Genomic DNA, 11198 nt, shown 5'->3' on the forward strand with positions numbered 1-11198 from the left:
GTATGACGACTTTCTCTTGCCCCCACACTTTCCCTGCCTGAATGATACTTCAAAAGGCAGCCGGTCCGTCTGAGGTTCAGAGGCAAAGAGAGAGGATGACACGAGCCCGGCTTGTCTTAGAATAGCAGGTGCACCTTTCCCTTTATTCTCGGCACGAATGAGAAATGTTTGAAAAAAAGCAGAGGATCAAAGTCTGTATGCTCGCTGGCTGCTACAACACAGCAGAGGCTAAATGGAGAAACACATTTTCATTTGAAAACCGTCAATATTTGAGCGTGTGTGTGAGTAAGAGCTGGAGTTGATACAAGCGCTGACATATCCCTCTTTCAAAAAGCTGGCTTTTGTCCGAACTTAAATGTCCTTCTCTCTCTCTCTCTCTCTCTCTCTCTTTCTCTCGCCAGCCTGTGTTACCGAGAAGGAGTAATAAACATGGCAGCCACTCTGTGAAAAATCATAACGCCTTCTGCTGAAACCTCACCGGCCACACTGTGTCCATGAAAGGCTGCGGGTTCAAGGGCTGCAGAGCCACTGGGGAGAGCTGAGAGAGCGGGGTCGCGTGGAAGGCGGCCGAGTGAGGGAGGAGCGGGATGGGGTGATGGGACAGGAGGATGGAGGGAAACAGGGTGGAGATGGAGAAGGGCGAGAGGTGAAGCCGATGGGGGAGGGAGTGGTGGATCGGCGGAAGCGGGTGAGGGAGCGCAGCCGGGTGCGGGTGCATGGCAGCGGAAGGGGCCGCGGCGGGCGAGGATGAGGAGGAGGGGGGCAAGGAGAGGGCTGCGTGCTGTAAAATGATGTGATGGAGGCCGGAGAGAGGGGGGGGTGCTGGGAGAGGGGGGAGGCTGGGGACTCTGAGAGCCATGGCCCGAGTGAAGTTCTCCTGTGGGGTCACGTGCGGGAGCAGGAGGCTGATCTGGAGGCCGTGTTGTGCTTGCGTTTGCATCGTGTCAGTGTGAATCGACTGGGCCTGAGGCTGTGGGGGGTTGTGCAAGGGTACCGGTGTGTATCGTTCCTCTGACGTCAAACAGTCGTCTGCCTGTGCGCTGTGTGTGTAGTCTGTCTCCGTGTGTGTATCTGCACTCTCCTGCGTCCGTTCCAGGACTTTCTGCATGTGCTCTCTCGCCTGCTCTTGCAGGAGGCGATATTTGGCCATCTCCTCAGCGGTAAAGCTGATTGGCGGTGCTGTCCCTCCACCTGTCTGTTTGTCATCGGTCCTAATCTGTGATGGACAGAGATTTGGCGTGTTGCTGGGGTTTGACTCAGCCACGTCAACAGGATGAGTCTGCCTGACGACGACAGCTCCGGGGCCCACTCCAGTTCGCTTTGCTTCCTCCTCCTCCTCTCCCTCTTTCTCCATCAGCCACTTTTTCCTCCTGGCCCTTCTCTGGATCGCAGGGAGCTTACCGATAAGAGGGAGAAGCAGTGTCCTGGCTTGTTTCTGTGGCAGAGACTTACTGGGGGGTAGTCCTGCAAGAGTTGTGCCTGAGCTGCTGGTGGTGACAGGGGCTGAGGGTCTAAGGTCAGACTGTGAATTGGGCTCTTCTAACTGTGAAGCATTTGTTTCACAAAGGTGCACGTTAAGGCCTGAAACTGTGGGAATAATAAAGGATTTGATGGGGGAGGAATGGGAGAGGGAACTGGAGGTAAGGCCGGATGAAGTGGACGTGGAGCCTCTCTGCTTCTTTGCCTCCTGAGGGGCTTCGGATGAGTTTCCTGCAGCTCCTGAAGACGTCCTGCCGGAGTTCACTGTCAGCCCGTCCGCTGTGTTCCCTGAGCAGGTGCTGCTCCTGCTCCACTCCCAGCTCAGCTCAGACATGCTGGTGCTGCTGCAGGGGCTGCAGGAGCGTGGGCTGTAACATCTGCTGGCCCGTGTGTGGATCACCCTCTGGGGGCTGTACGTCTGCCTGCTTGTCCACCACTCAGGGCTGGAGAAGTGTCTGGAGCTTGAGTTTCTGGTGCCGGTACATCTCCACGCGCAGCCCAGACCGTCTCTGCTGTCTGCCACCGTCCTGGAGCCGGATGTGATTGCATGTGCCCCCCGGTCTTCCCAGCTGTCACTGCTGCCCCACGTCCATCTATCGACACTGCTTCTGTCCACACTGCATCTGTCCCAATCGACATCTTCGGTGCTAAGATGTCTGCTTCTCCTGCCCCAGCGGCTGGGACTGGGGCTAAACCTCATCACCTGATCCCTCTCTACTGCTCTGTTTCTTGATCTCCAGCCGGTCCTTGACCATCCCTCCTCACTACCTCCAGGACAGCTTCCTCTCATCCACTCCCACTGCTCTGTATCCGATATCGGGCCTCTGTCTCTGCAGCCTGAATACCCTCCCACGGTCCTGCCCCTCTCCTCCCAGACCTCACGATGCCTCGAACTCTTCCTCATGCCATGAACGAATTTTCTGTCCTTGTGGGGGGGTTCTCTCGTTCTCGCCGGGCTGCTACCACAGCTGTTGTCAGGGTAACAGCAGTCAATGAAACTCCTGGGGTTGCTATGGTGACCCCTTTCCCAAAACAGCTTTGAGTTACATCCTGGTGCGAGGGAGTGTAAGGAGACGTGAGAGCGCCACGGAAAAGTCACAGCAGCTCCTTCTGGCTTCCTCCCCCCCTCGGTGTCCCTGTCTGCTGAGTGCCTGCGGAGATGGGAGTGGGTACTGCAGTGCTCTGCCTGTGACTGGGATTCAATGCTGTGGCTCCTGTGAGGCCTCCTCTTCCTGACAGAGACTGGCTCGGCCTCACTTCTCCCCAGCAGACAGCTGCTCCCCGCTCTCCTCACCCTCGTCTCCATGCTCTCCCTTTGCCTCCCCTTCTTCCCCCAGCTCCCTCCAGCTTTTCCCCTCCCGTCTCTGACAGTTGAGACCGCAGAGACAACGCTCCTCACTTTGCAACTCGCTGATTGGCGCTTGTTTGAAGCGTTTTCCTTTTCGCTCCTCTTCCTCTTTCCCAGCTTGTGTTTCTTTGTGCTGGCTTTCCTCTCTTTGCGTGACACTTCCGAGACCCCCCCGAACGGCTGCGCTGCGCTGGCACACTCGCACGTTGTCTCACTCCCACACTCACACCTGGATGGGCTAATGCACGTCCCCTGTGTGCCAGGCTGGGTGACAGACTCTAATTTACAGCTCAGGGCTGTGATGGTTCTCTCCCCGATCCCACTCGCAACCCCTAATCTGCTTCCCGGAGGATTCTGGGAGTTTGTGTCTGAGCTGTCACTGTGGGCAGGGTCAAACGGATGGGAGGCTGCCCTCACACAGGTTTCCATACTTAGACTGCAGCTTTCCCTTCCTCGTCCTGCTTCGGATGATGAAAGGTGTTTTCTCAGGAACAGGTGTGCTTTCGTCTCCGCAGAGATATGTTGCTCCGTTTTGAAATTCTCCTCAGCTATTTTCTGTCCCGCTGCTCTCAACTCACGTCGTGTCTGTCTTCGTAAACAGGAGTCAGCGTCTGATGTGAGAATAACTGACACGCGAGGGTTCGATTCATCCGAGAGAGCACACAACCGATTCTGCGGTGACACCTGCAGATCGTCTGTGAGCGGCTCTGGTCGTGGGGGGTTCAGGCAGACTGGGTTGCAGCTGTAGGAAATGTGCGGTTGAGACTTGGTGAACTTCAGTAAAGTGACAGGCCATCTCACAGGAGTGGAGCCGTCTCTCCCCAGCACACACACATGCTGACTCTCCTCCCTCCCGGTCCCTGTTTCTGGCTCTCGCTCTGTCTCGCTGTCTGTGTGCTCGGTGTCCATGTGTGACCCTGCTAGCTCCCCGCCCTGTGTGGTCACCTGGGTCTCTGATGGTGACGATAATGAATTGTGGCTCTGGTTATCGGGTGATTCTGTGGAAATAGGAGAGGGTTCTTCCACAAAGTCTGTATTTTCTGTCTCTTCCTCTTCTCCCACAGTCTCTCCGGGGATTAGCCCCATATCGCTTGGTCTAACACTGTTAGAGCCAGACTTACTGTGCTTCCTCTCCTCTGCTGCTCCAATCTCCCTGTCCATATCTTCCATTATTCCCTTTATCCTTTCTTTCATCTGCTCCCTCTTCTCTCGCTCCTCCTCCTCGAGGTCGGAGAAGACGGACGCAGAGGGCTCCAGCCTGGGTCCCCTGCGTGAGAAGCAGAAGGACACCCCAAGTCTGCCCCCCACCCTCTCCTGCCCAGGGAGAGGCAGCTGGGGAAACAAGCCTGGGCAGGGCGGTGGGTTCACTGCATGAGGGTCTATGTTGGATTCCGGGTGTGCGATTAGTGGGGACTCTGCTGGAGCCGTAGCCAACGGTATTTGGCACAGAGATCGGCATGGATCCTCTCCCTGGAGACGAGCCGTCCTGGATTGTGCATGACGGGGTCTCTGGGTGTGGTTGAAAGGTCGAGGCTTGTCGTCAGGGCTGCGGTCTCTTTGGTCCACGTCTCTGTCTTGCGACTGGCACACAGCCCTGACTGTACTTCTCAGCCCGTAACTCCTCCCCGGGACTCTGCAACAGGTGACAAGACAAATATACTTGACTTTGGCTTAGTTTAATTACAGTTCACTTCAGGGTTCTTGTTTGATTAACGTGAAATGTAAAAACCTCTTAGAATCTAGTTTTTGCTGCCCTCTAATGGTTTAATTGCAGTGTTGTACAGGTATGTTCCAAGACCTTGTGACATCACTCTTGGGCGTGGTTACAGAAGCAACAATGGACACTCACCAGTGGGTGAGAGGTTAAAAAGGACAAGGTCTTTCCTTGCCGAATGCCACGTTGCACTTAAAATTTTAAATCAGGTTGATGAATCCTAATTTAGCAAGGATAAGGGGCGAAAGAGTTTATGGTCGGCATTTAATAGGCAAATTGGGTGCCAGTTCTTTGTGAAGCCTTGAGTCACACTCAAAGGTAAGGCATTGGCTAATATACTCTCATTAAACTCATCATTAAAACAAGGTGCCAAGTGCTGAGAAAACGAGTTATAGAACTTAGAAGATAAACCATCTGTTCCAGGGGATTTGTTATCCTTCAAAAGTCCTATACAGTCACAGATTTCTGTTGGCGATAAAGGGTAATCACACAGATCTATTTCTGAGTCATTAAGTTGAGGAATATTCTGAAATTATTCATTTATTATCCTTATCAGCATGGTTAGGGGATGTAGAAGGGGAGTTGGGGACACTCAAGGTTACTCCAGGTAAGTCATGAACAAGTCAATAGACTAACACAGGGCTGACATAGAGACAAGGAAATATTCATGCTCCCATTCACATATTAACCTTATGTGGACTATTTCAAATCCAGGAAAGTGCTTATCATTAACCATGAAAAAAAAAAATTGACTATTCTTATATACTTGATTTTTTACAGACAATTATTCCTATAAAAAGTGATGCAAACGTTTTTTTTAATTGTTAATCATCTTTGCGTTATTGTTTTCTAACATAAAGAAACAAGAGCTTGGTTATTTTAACCAAAGTCTTCAAAACCAGAGCCTTTCTTTTGTAATTGCTATCTTAGCTCTCAATCAAATTAACAATTTACATGTCTTCTTCTTCTGATTAAATTGAGCAGGTGATGTGGGCAATCAGGTTGATAGTGACTGCTTTAGGTAGGTTTCTTCCTCCGAACCTGTTCAATTCCCTCTATTTACTTCTTCATTCTTCTATTCATTTTTTCTCTTTAAATCCATACCGCTCTTACGCATCCTCTACTCTGCAGGGTGTCAGCAAGAACGTGTCTTGTTATATTTACCTCACCTGTGGCCGATCTAGGCCAAGTGAGTGCTTTCACTTCTGTGGCTGCATCCATCAAATCTAAGAAATGTTGACTGGATGTGACATACTGTAACCCCTCTGGACTCCTGCCCTTGGTCTCATTACACACACACACACACACACACACACACACACACACACACACGCACTCACAGAGACACATATACACACTCCTCCCACTCACCGCTGAGTTTCCTGTTGCAGCTGTGCAAGTTGGTGCAGGCGTCTGAGAGCCTTCTCCTGTTTGCGCTGGTCCTTCCATGATTTGGAGGACACGTTGCGAGCAAACTCCCGATGCTTGAGGTCCTTCAGCCTCTGCAGGAAATGAAAATGAAGGGGGCAGAGAGGGAGGGACAGAAAGGGTATGTGGGATGCATAGTTTTAGGAAGCATCTCTGCAGGCAGCTGTCTTTCAAACAAGATATATCAATCAGCAGCGATTGCAGATGTTCTCCTCCAACGCTCATGTCCAATTAGGTCCATTCAGTCTAGACTCTAGAAGAAAGCCTTTTCCCTCCAACACACAGCTTGAGAGCAAATACAACCCAACTGCTGAATGGTAGATTACCGACACAGTTAAGATGAGTCCTATGATTGATTTAATGATGATGATGCTCTTTTCGAGGCTGTTGGACTGACATTTTTCTAATTGCATGGCTTTCTTCTAGTGGTGCTCCACACACACTTCTCAAATGCTTAACCCTCAGTCTGTCATCACAGCTCCAGAGAGTCTTAAACCCAATGATATCGGCCTTTTTCCTGGAGTGTAGCAAAGGATTTGATTTGCTGATGCTGAAATGACACATCACCAAACACAAGGGACGGCTGCTGATCGCTGGCAAAAACCGTACAAAGGCTACAGATTTCAGCTGGAGAAATGCTTGACTATTGTGTGTGTGTGTGTGTGTGTGTGTGTGTGTGTGTATATGTGTGTGTGTGTGTGTATATGTGTGTGTGTGTGTGTAGCTGAGGTACACAAATGCAAAAAAAAAGAACCTTCACACGAGATTTCTTCCAGCACATAGGTAGGTATTCACTTGTGTTTAAGTGTAGAAAAAGTAACAATTAGCTCTGTTGGTGTCTATGTGGTGAGTGTGTGTGTGTGTGTGTGTGTGTGTGTGTGTGTGTGTGTGTGTGTGTGTGTGTGTGTGTGTGTGTGTGTGTGTGTGTGTGTGTGTGTGTGTGTGTGTGTGTGTGTGTGTGTGTGTGTGTGTGTGTGTGTGTGTGTGTGTGTTGTGTGTGTGAGTGTGTATGTGTGCTCGTGCATGTATTTGTGTGAACCATGTGTCTATAGGTGTGCAAGTCCTCTAAGGAAAACAATGATTCATGCCTCTCTCTCTGGTTTCCTTTTCTGACACACTTTAATCCTTCCTTTATCCATGCTTGGCAGGTGTGTGTCTGTGTGTGTGTGAGTGTTGGTGCGTTGCTATTTGTCTGTGTGTCTGCAAGAGTCTGAAAGCCGAGGAAAGACTCAGGAGTTAGCTGCAGCATTGTGCGCCACCATCCCACCTATCTTCTGTCTTATTCTCTTTTCGATTCACAGTGTATTTAGCTACCTCAGTCTGCAATCCACCCATGGCTTATGAATTCAGGGAACGTTGTTTATTTTATGTATTTGAGAACTTATCCTGTAGTATAAGTTGCCACAGGATTACACCACTCTCACTTTTCAGATTATGTAACGCTATTATCCACCCATAAAGTATCACACTCACATATGCACACATCAGATTAGCCCCACAGACATCAGATTTATTTATACGCTCACTCTCATTCACACCCAGATCTTATGCAGGGGCTGACAGTCGTCAGGTTAATCTCAGCTGAGTCTTACACAAGCGGGTGTCTTTTTACATGATCACTCGATGCTTAACATCCCACTGTCAGCTCACCGGAGACAGCATTAAATATGTGCCAATGGAGCAGCACTTGTGGGTTTGTATCCCTTAAACGCACACGTCTTAAAGTGTAGAGCTTTTGCACTGTAGATGTGTGTGATCATGTTGGGAAATCGGGGTGTATTTGTTCGGGAGCGGTGAGGAGCTTGGAGAGGCTTTGATGCCAAACTCATTCCATGGGAAATATTAATCATGTTCAAGCAGAGAGGCATACATAATAAACTGCTGCGGACAGAGCCAGGAAAGGGGCGGAGGAAGAAAAGATCAGAGTCGTAGTAATGTAGCTGTCCATGGCAATGACTGAGAGCAAGAGCAGTGTATAGTAGTTTGAATTTATGAAGATGAATACGTCTCCTTCCTCTTGCATTTGCACTCTGCCGGGTTATTGTTCTCTCTTAAAAACAGGTCCCACTGCAGGCAAACCTGTGGCTATATTTAGAGCCAAACCAAACTATAGCATACAGAACCGTTTTTCAGTGAGCACACAGGGCAGAGATATTTCAGTTGCACACTTTAAAGCGGATGCTTTTGTCTTCAAAGATGATGTCATGTCCCCAACAGCGGGAAGCGATATTACTCCTTCTCTCCAGCATGCCAGTCTCGCTGTGTGCTGTGAAGCTCAATCCGTCTGTCAAAGCCGCGATCAATATTCCTTTAGATGTGTTAAGGAGCGCTCAGGCTGAGGCAGCTATGAATGACTCAGAGTTGATTGCTCTTTTATTTAAAAGGGAGTGTGATTGTCCTGTAATGAGCAATTTCTGTAATCAGCTGTAAATACTGATAAAGCGCTGTATTCAGAAATTTTTATCCCTGAATCGATGACGAGGAAAAGGAGAGAGAGCAATCGCATTTAGCTTCCGTCCCCCAAAGCCAATACTCCTGCAGGGAAGCTGTCTTCAGCTAGAATTTCATCTGTTGTCTGCTTGGTAGGCAGTGTGTGCACATATGCCTATATGTGTGTGTGTGCGTGTGTGTGTGTCTACTGTGCCAGTGGCTACTGTCAGCTCAGTGCCTCATGCAGCTCGTTTCATGTGCCCGCCGCTGGCTAAAACAAAGCATTAACATTGGCCTGCAGTTGCTTCAATTCATTTTCAAAGAACAATGACAGAGGAGGAACAGTCTTACTTAATGTTTATTTCATGTTGCACAGTGTGGGCGTTCAGAAGTGGGAAGCGGCTTGGCTTGGTGGAGAGATTGCCTGCATTCGTGGACTGAATGTGTACATGGGCAAAGTGTACGTCTGTATGGTTTTGTCGAGAGTGTATCTTGGCATGCCAACAGATAGCTGAAGGAGAATGTGCTATCAGCAGAACCTTCAGCTTGTTAGTCCAGAGAGGAGGTTGTGTATGAAAATGGATGTGGGACACGGGGGAAACCTGCTCCCGGACCTTTTCCTAATGGTCCATTGGCCTCATCCTGTCCAAACCAGAAGAACAGAATCCTACTTGAGCTATGACTAATAGCTCCATGTTTTATTTGGTACAGAATATTTATATTTTGGGAAAAACAAATAAAGAATAATTTGAATTTCCTTTTTATATAGTAATGTACCAGATACATACAAATCAACTGCTCTTAGTAATGAATTTGAGGAAAAAAGAAGACAAAAAAAAGAATAAGAATTCTATATATGCAGTGTGTTGTCTCTCCTGGCACTCATTTAATATTCTTGCATTGATTTCTTAAATATGTATATGTAAAAACGGATGTGAATAATTACTTTACGGTTAAAATAAGCCAATGTATAAATTCATATTATTTTGCCGTTTTAGGTTTGCGATTATGTCACTTCCGGTTTAGTCACTTCCTGTGACGTCATTTCCTGTTAAAAATCTTACCTCTGTAGAAGGAATGGCAGACATGTGCATCTTCTGATTGTAATCCGCTAGAATCCACATGAAAGCATCTAAGAGGCAAAACCGTAAGTTTGTTTAATCAATGCAAGACATGTTTAAGATAATATATTAGAGTGGATTTAGTTAAAAATAATGTTTGATGTGTTGTTAAAAACGTTTTGGTTAGCAATTGTGTACAAACTAAAATCAATGCAATTGGCATCAGAATGTCTTCATACAGTGTTAGACAGTTTATATTATTATTTACAACTATGTACAACATGCTGTTTAGTCAAATGTACATTCAGTATTTTTGTATTCTTTTATTTGCAGTTTTCACCGTCTGTTAATGAGGAATTGTGACAGTAAATGGTCAACCTTACTACGACTCTGTCTTCATTGGCTACGGTTTAACTCAGTGTTAAGTCAGAGTTACAACACACTGCACGAGAACACTACAGTGAAAAGGTTTCATTGGATGTTTTGAAGTGGTCGCCATGGCAAGCAACAGATCGTCTGTCGGCAGTGCTAAGAGCATCAAAACATCAGCATCATCAGTAAGCGCAGCCCGCGCCCGGGCTGAAGCAGAAGCTGCAAAGGTGAGAGCTTTATATGCTAGCCAGGAGGCTAAGCTAAAAATGGAAAAAGCTGCTAGAGAGGCAGAAAGAGCAACTAGAGATGCTCAAAATAAATTGGAAACTACAAGAATAGACACAGAGTTGGAAGTGTTAACCCTTCATAGAGAAGCTGACGCAGCCATGGTGACAGCTCAAGTTTTGGAAGACGCAGAGGCGATGCAGTCTGTTGTCGAAGACGGGAAATCTGAATCTGAAAAGATGAAAATTAAACGCACCAGTGAATACGTTCAATCCCAGATCGACCTTAAGAACCGTTCTCCTTCCTCACTATTACCCGTTGCTCCCTCAATTAAGGCAAAGTCACATGACACTTTCATGACATGGCATCCAGCGGAGGAAGACGACTATCAACCACAACCTGTCAGCAAGGAAAATGCTGACAGTAAACAACCATCGCCACCACATTTACATGACCCAACTAAAGCTGAGACAAAGGCTAAGGTTAGTAGAGCTAACCCCACCATGCACGCTCATGCTCCGTCGTATACTCCGCTACATTCCCCTCAAACTGGCACACCCATGTACCCTTTAGGGGAGCCTTTGGCACAGTATTTGGCACGACGAGACCTTGTGACTTCAGGGCTGTACCAGTTCGACGACAAGCCAGAGAATTATCGGGCATGGTACTCCTCTTTCTCCAGTGCTGCCAGTGAAGTTAACCTCACAGCAACCCAAGAGTTGGACCTCATGACCAAATGGCTGGGAAAAGAATCTAGCGAACAGGTTAAACGCATACGATCGGTGCATGTCAACAACCCCAATCTGGCTCTAGACAAAGCATGGGAACGGTTGCGTGAATCCTATGCCGCCCCCGAAGTCATTGAAAAGTCAATGTTTCAGCGCTTAGACAACTTTCCGAAGATTTCAGCCAAGGATCATTTGAAGTTACGTGAACTTGGAGATCTACTTACGGAGATCCAAGGTGCTAAAGAAGATGGATATCTGGCCGGCTTGTCCTACCTGGACACCTCACGCGGCATTGGACCAATCGTAGACAAACTTCCTTACGGGCTTCAGGAGAAGTGGGTGTCTGCAGGGTCACGGTACAAAGAAGGAAACAACCGTCGCTTCCCTCCCTTCGAGTACTTTTGCAACTTTAT

At 48.2% G+C, this 11198-nt stretch overlaps 1 protein-coding gene across 1 annotated transcript; it reads right to left on the reverse strand.

The window, feature by feature from the left end:
• Positions 1-451: 451 nt before the first annotated feature.
• Positions 452-7304, reverse strand: LOC133964746 (G patch domain-containing protein 8-like). The gene is made up of 3 exons (XM_062398984.1): positions 7284-7304; positions 5913-6043; positions 452-4460 (listed from the first exon to the last, which is right to left on the reverse strand). The coding sequence occupies exons 1-3, from the start codon at positions 7302-7304 to the stop codon at positions 452-454; spliced, it is 4161 nt and encodes a 1386-aa protein (XP_062254968.1).
• Between the last annotated feature and the right edge of the window lie 3894 nt (positions 7305-11198).

Source organism: Platichthys flesus, chromosome 11 (assembly GCF_949316205.1).
Source record: "Platichthys flesus chromosome 11, fPlaFle2.1, whole genome shotgun sequence".
Lineage (NCBI taxonomy): Eukaryota > Metazoa > Chordata > Actinopteri > Pleuronectiformes > Pleuronectidae > Platichthys > Platichthys flesus.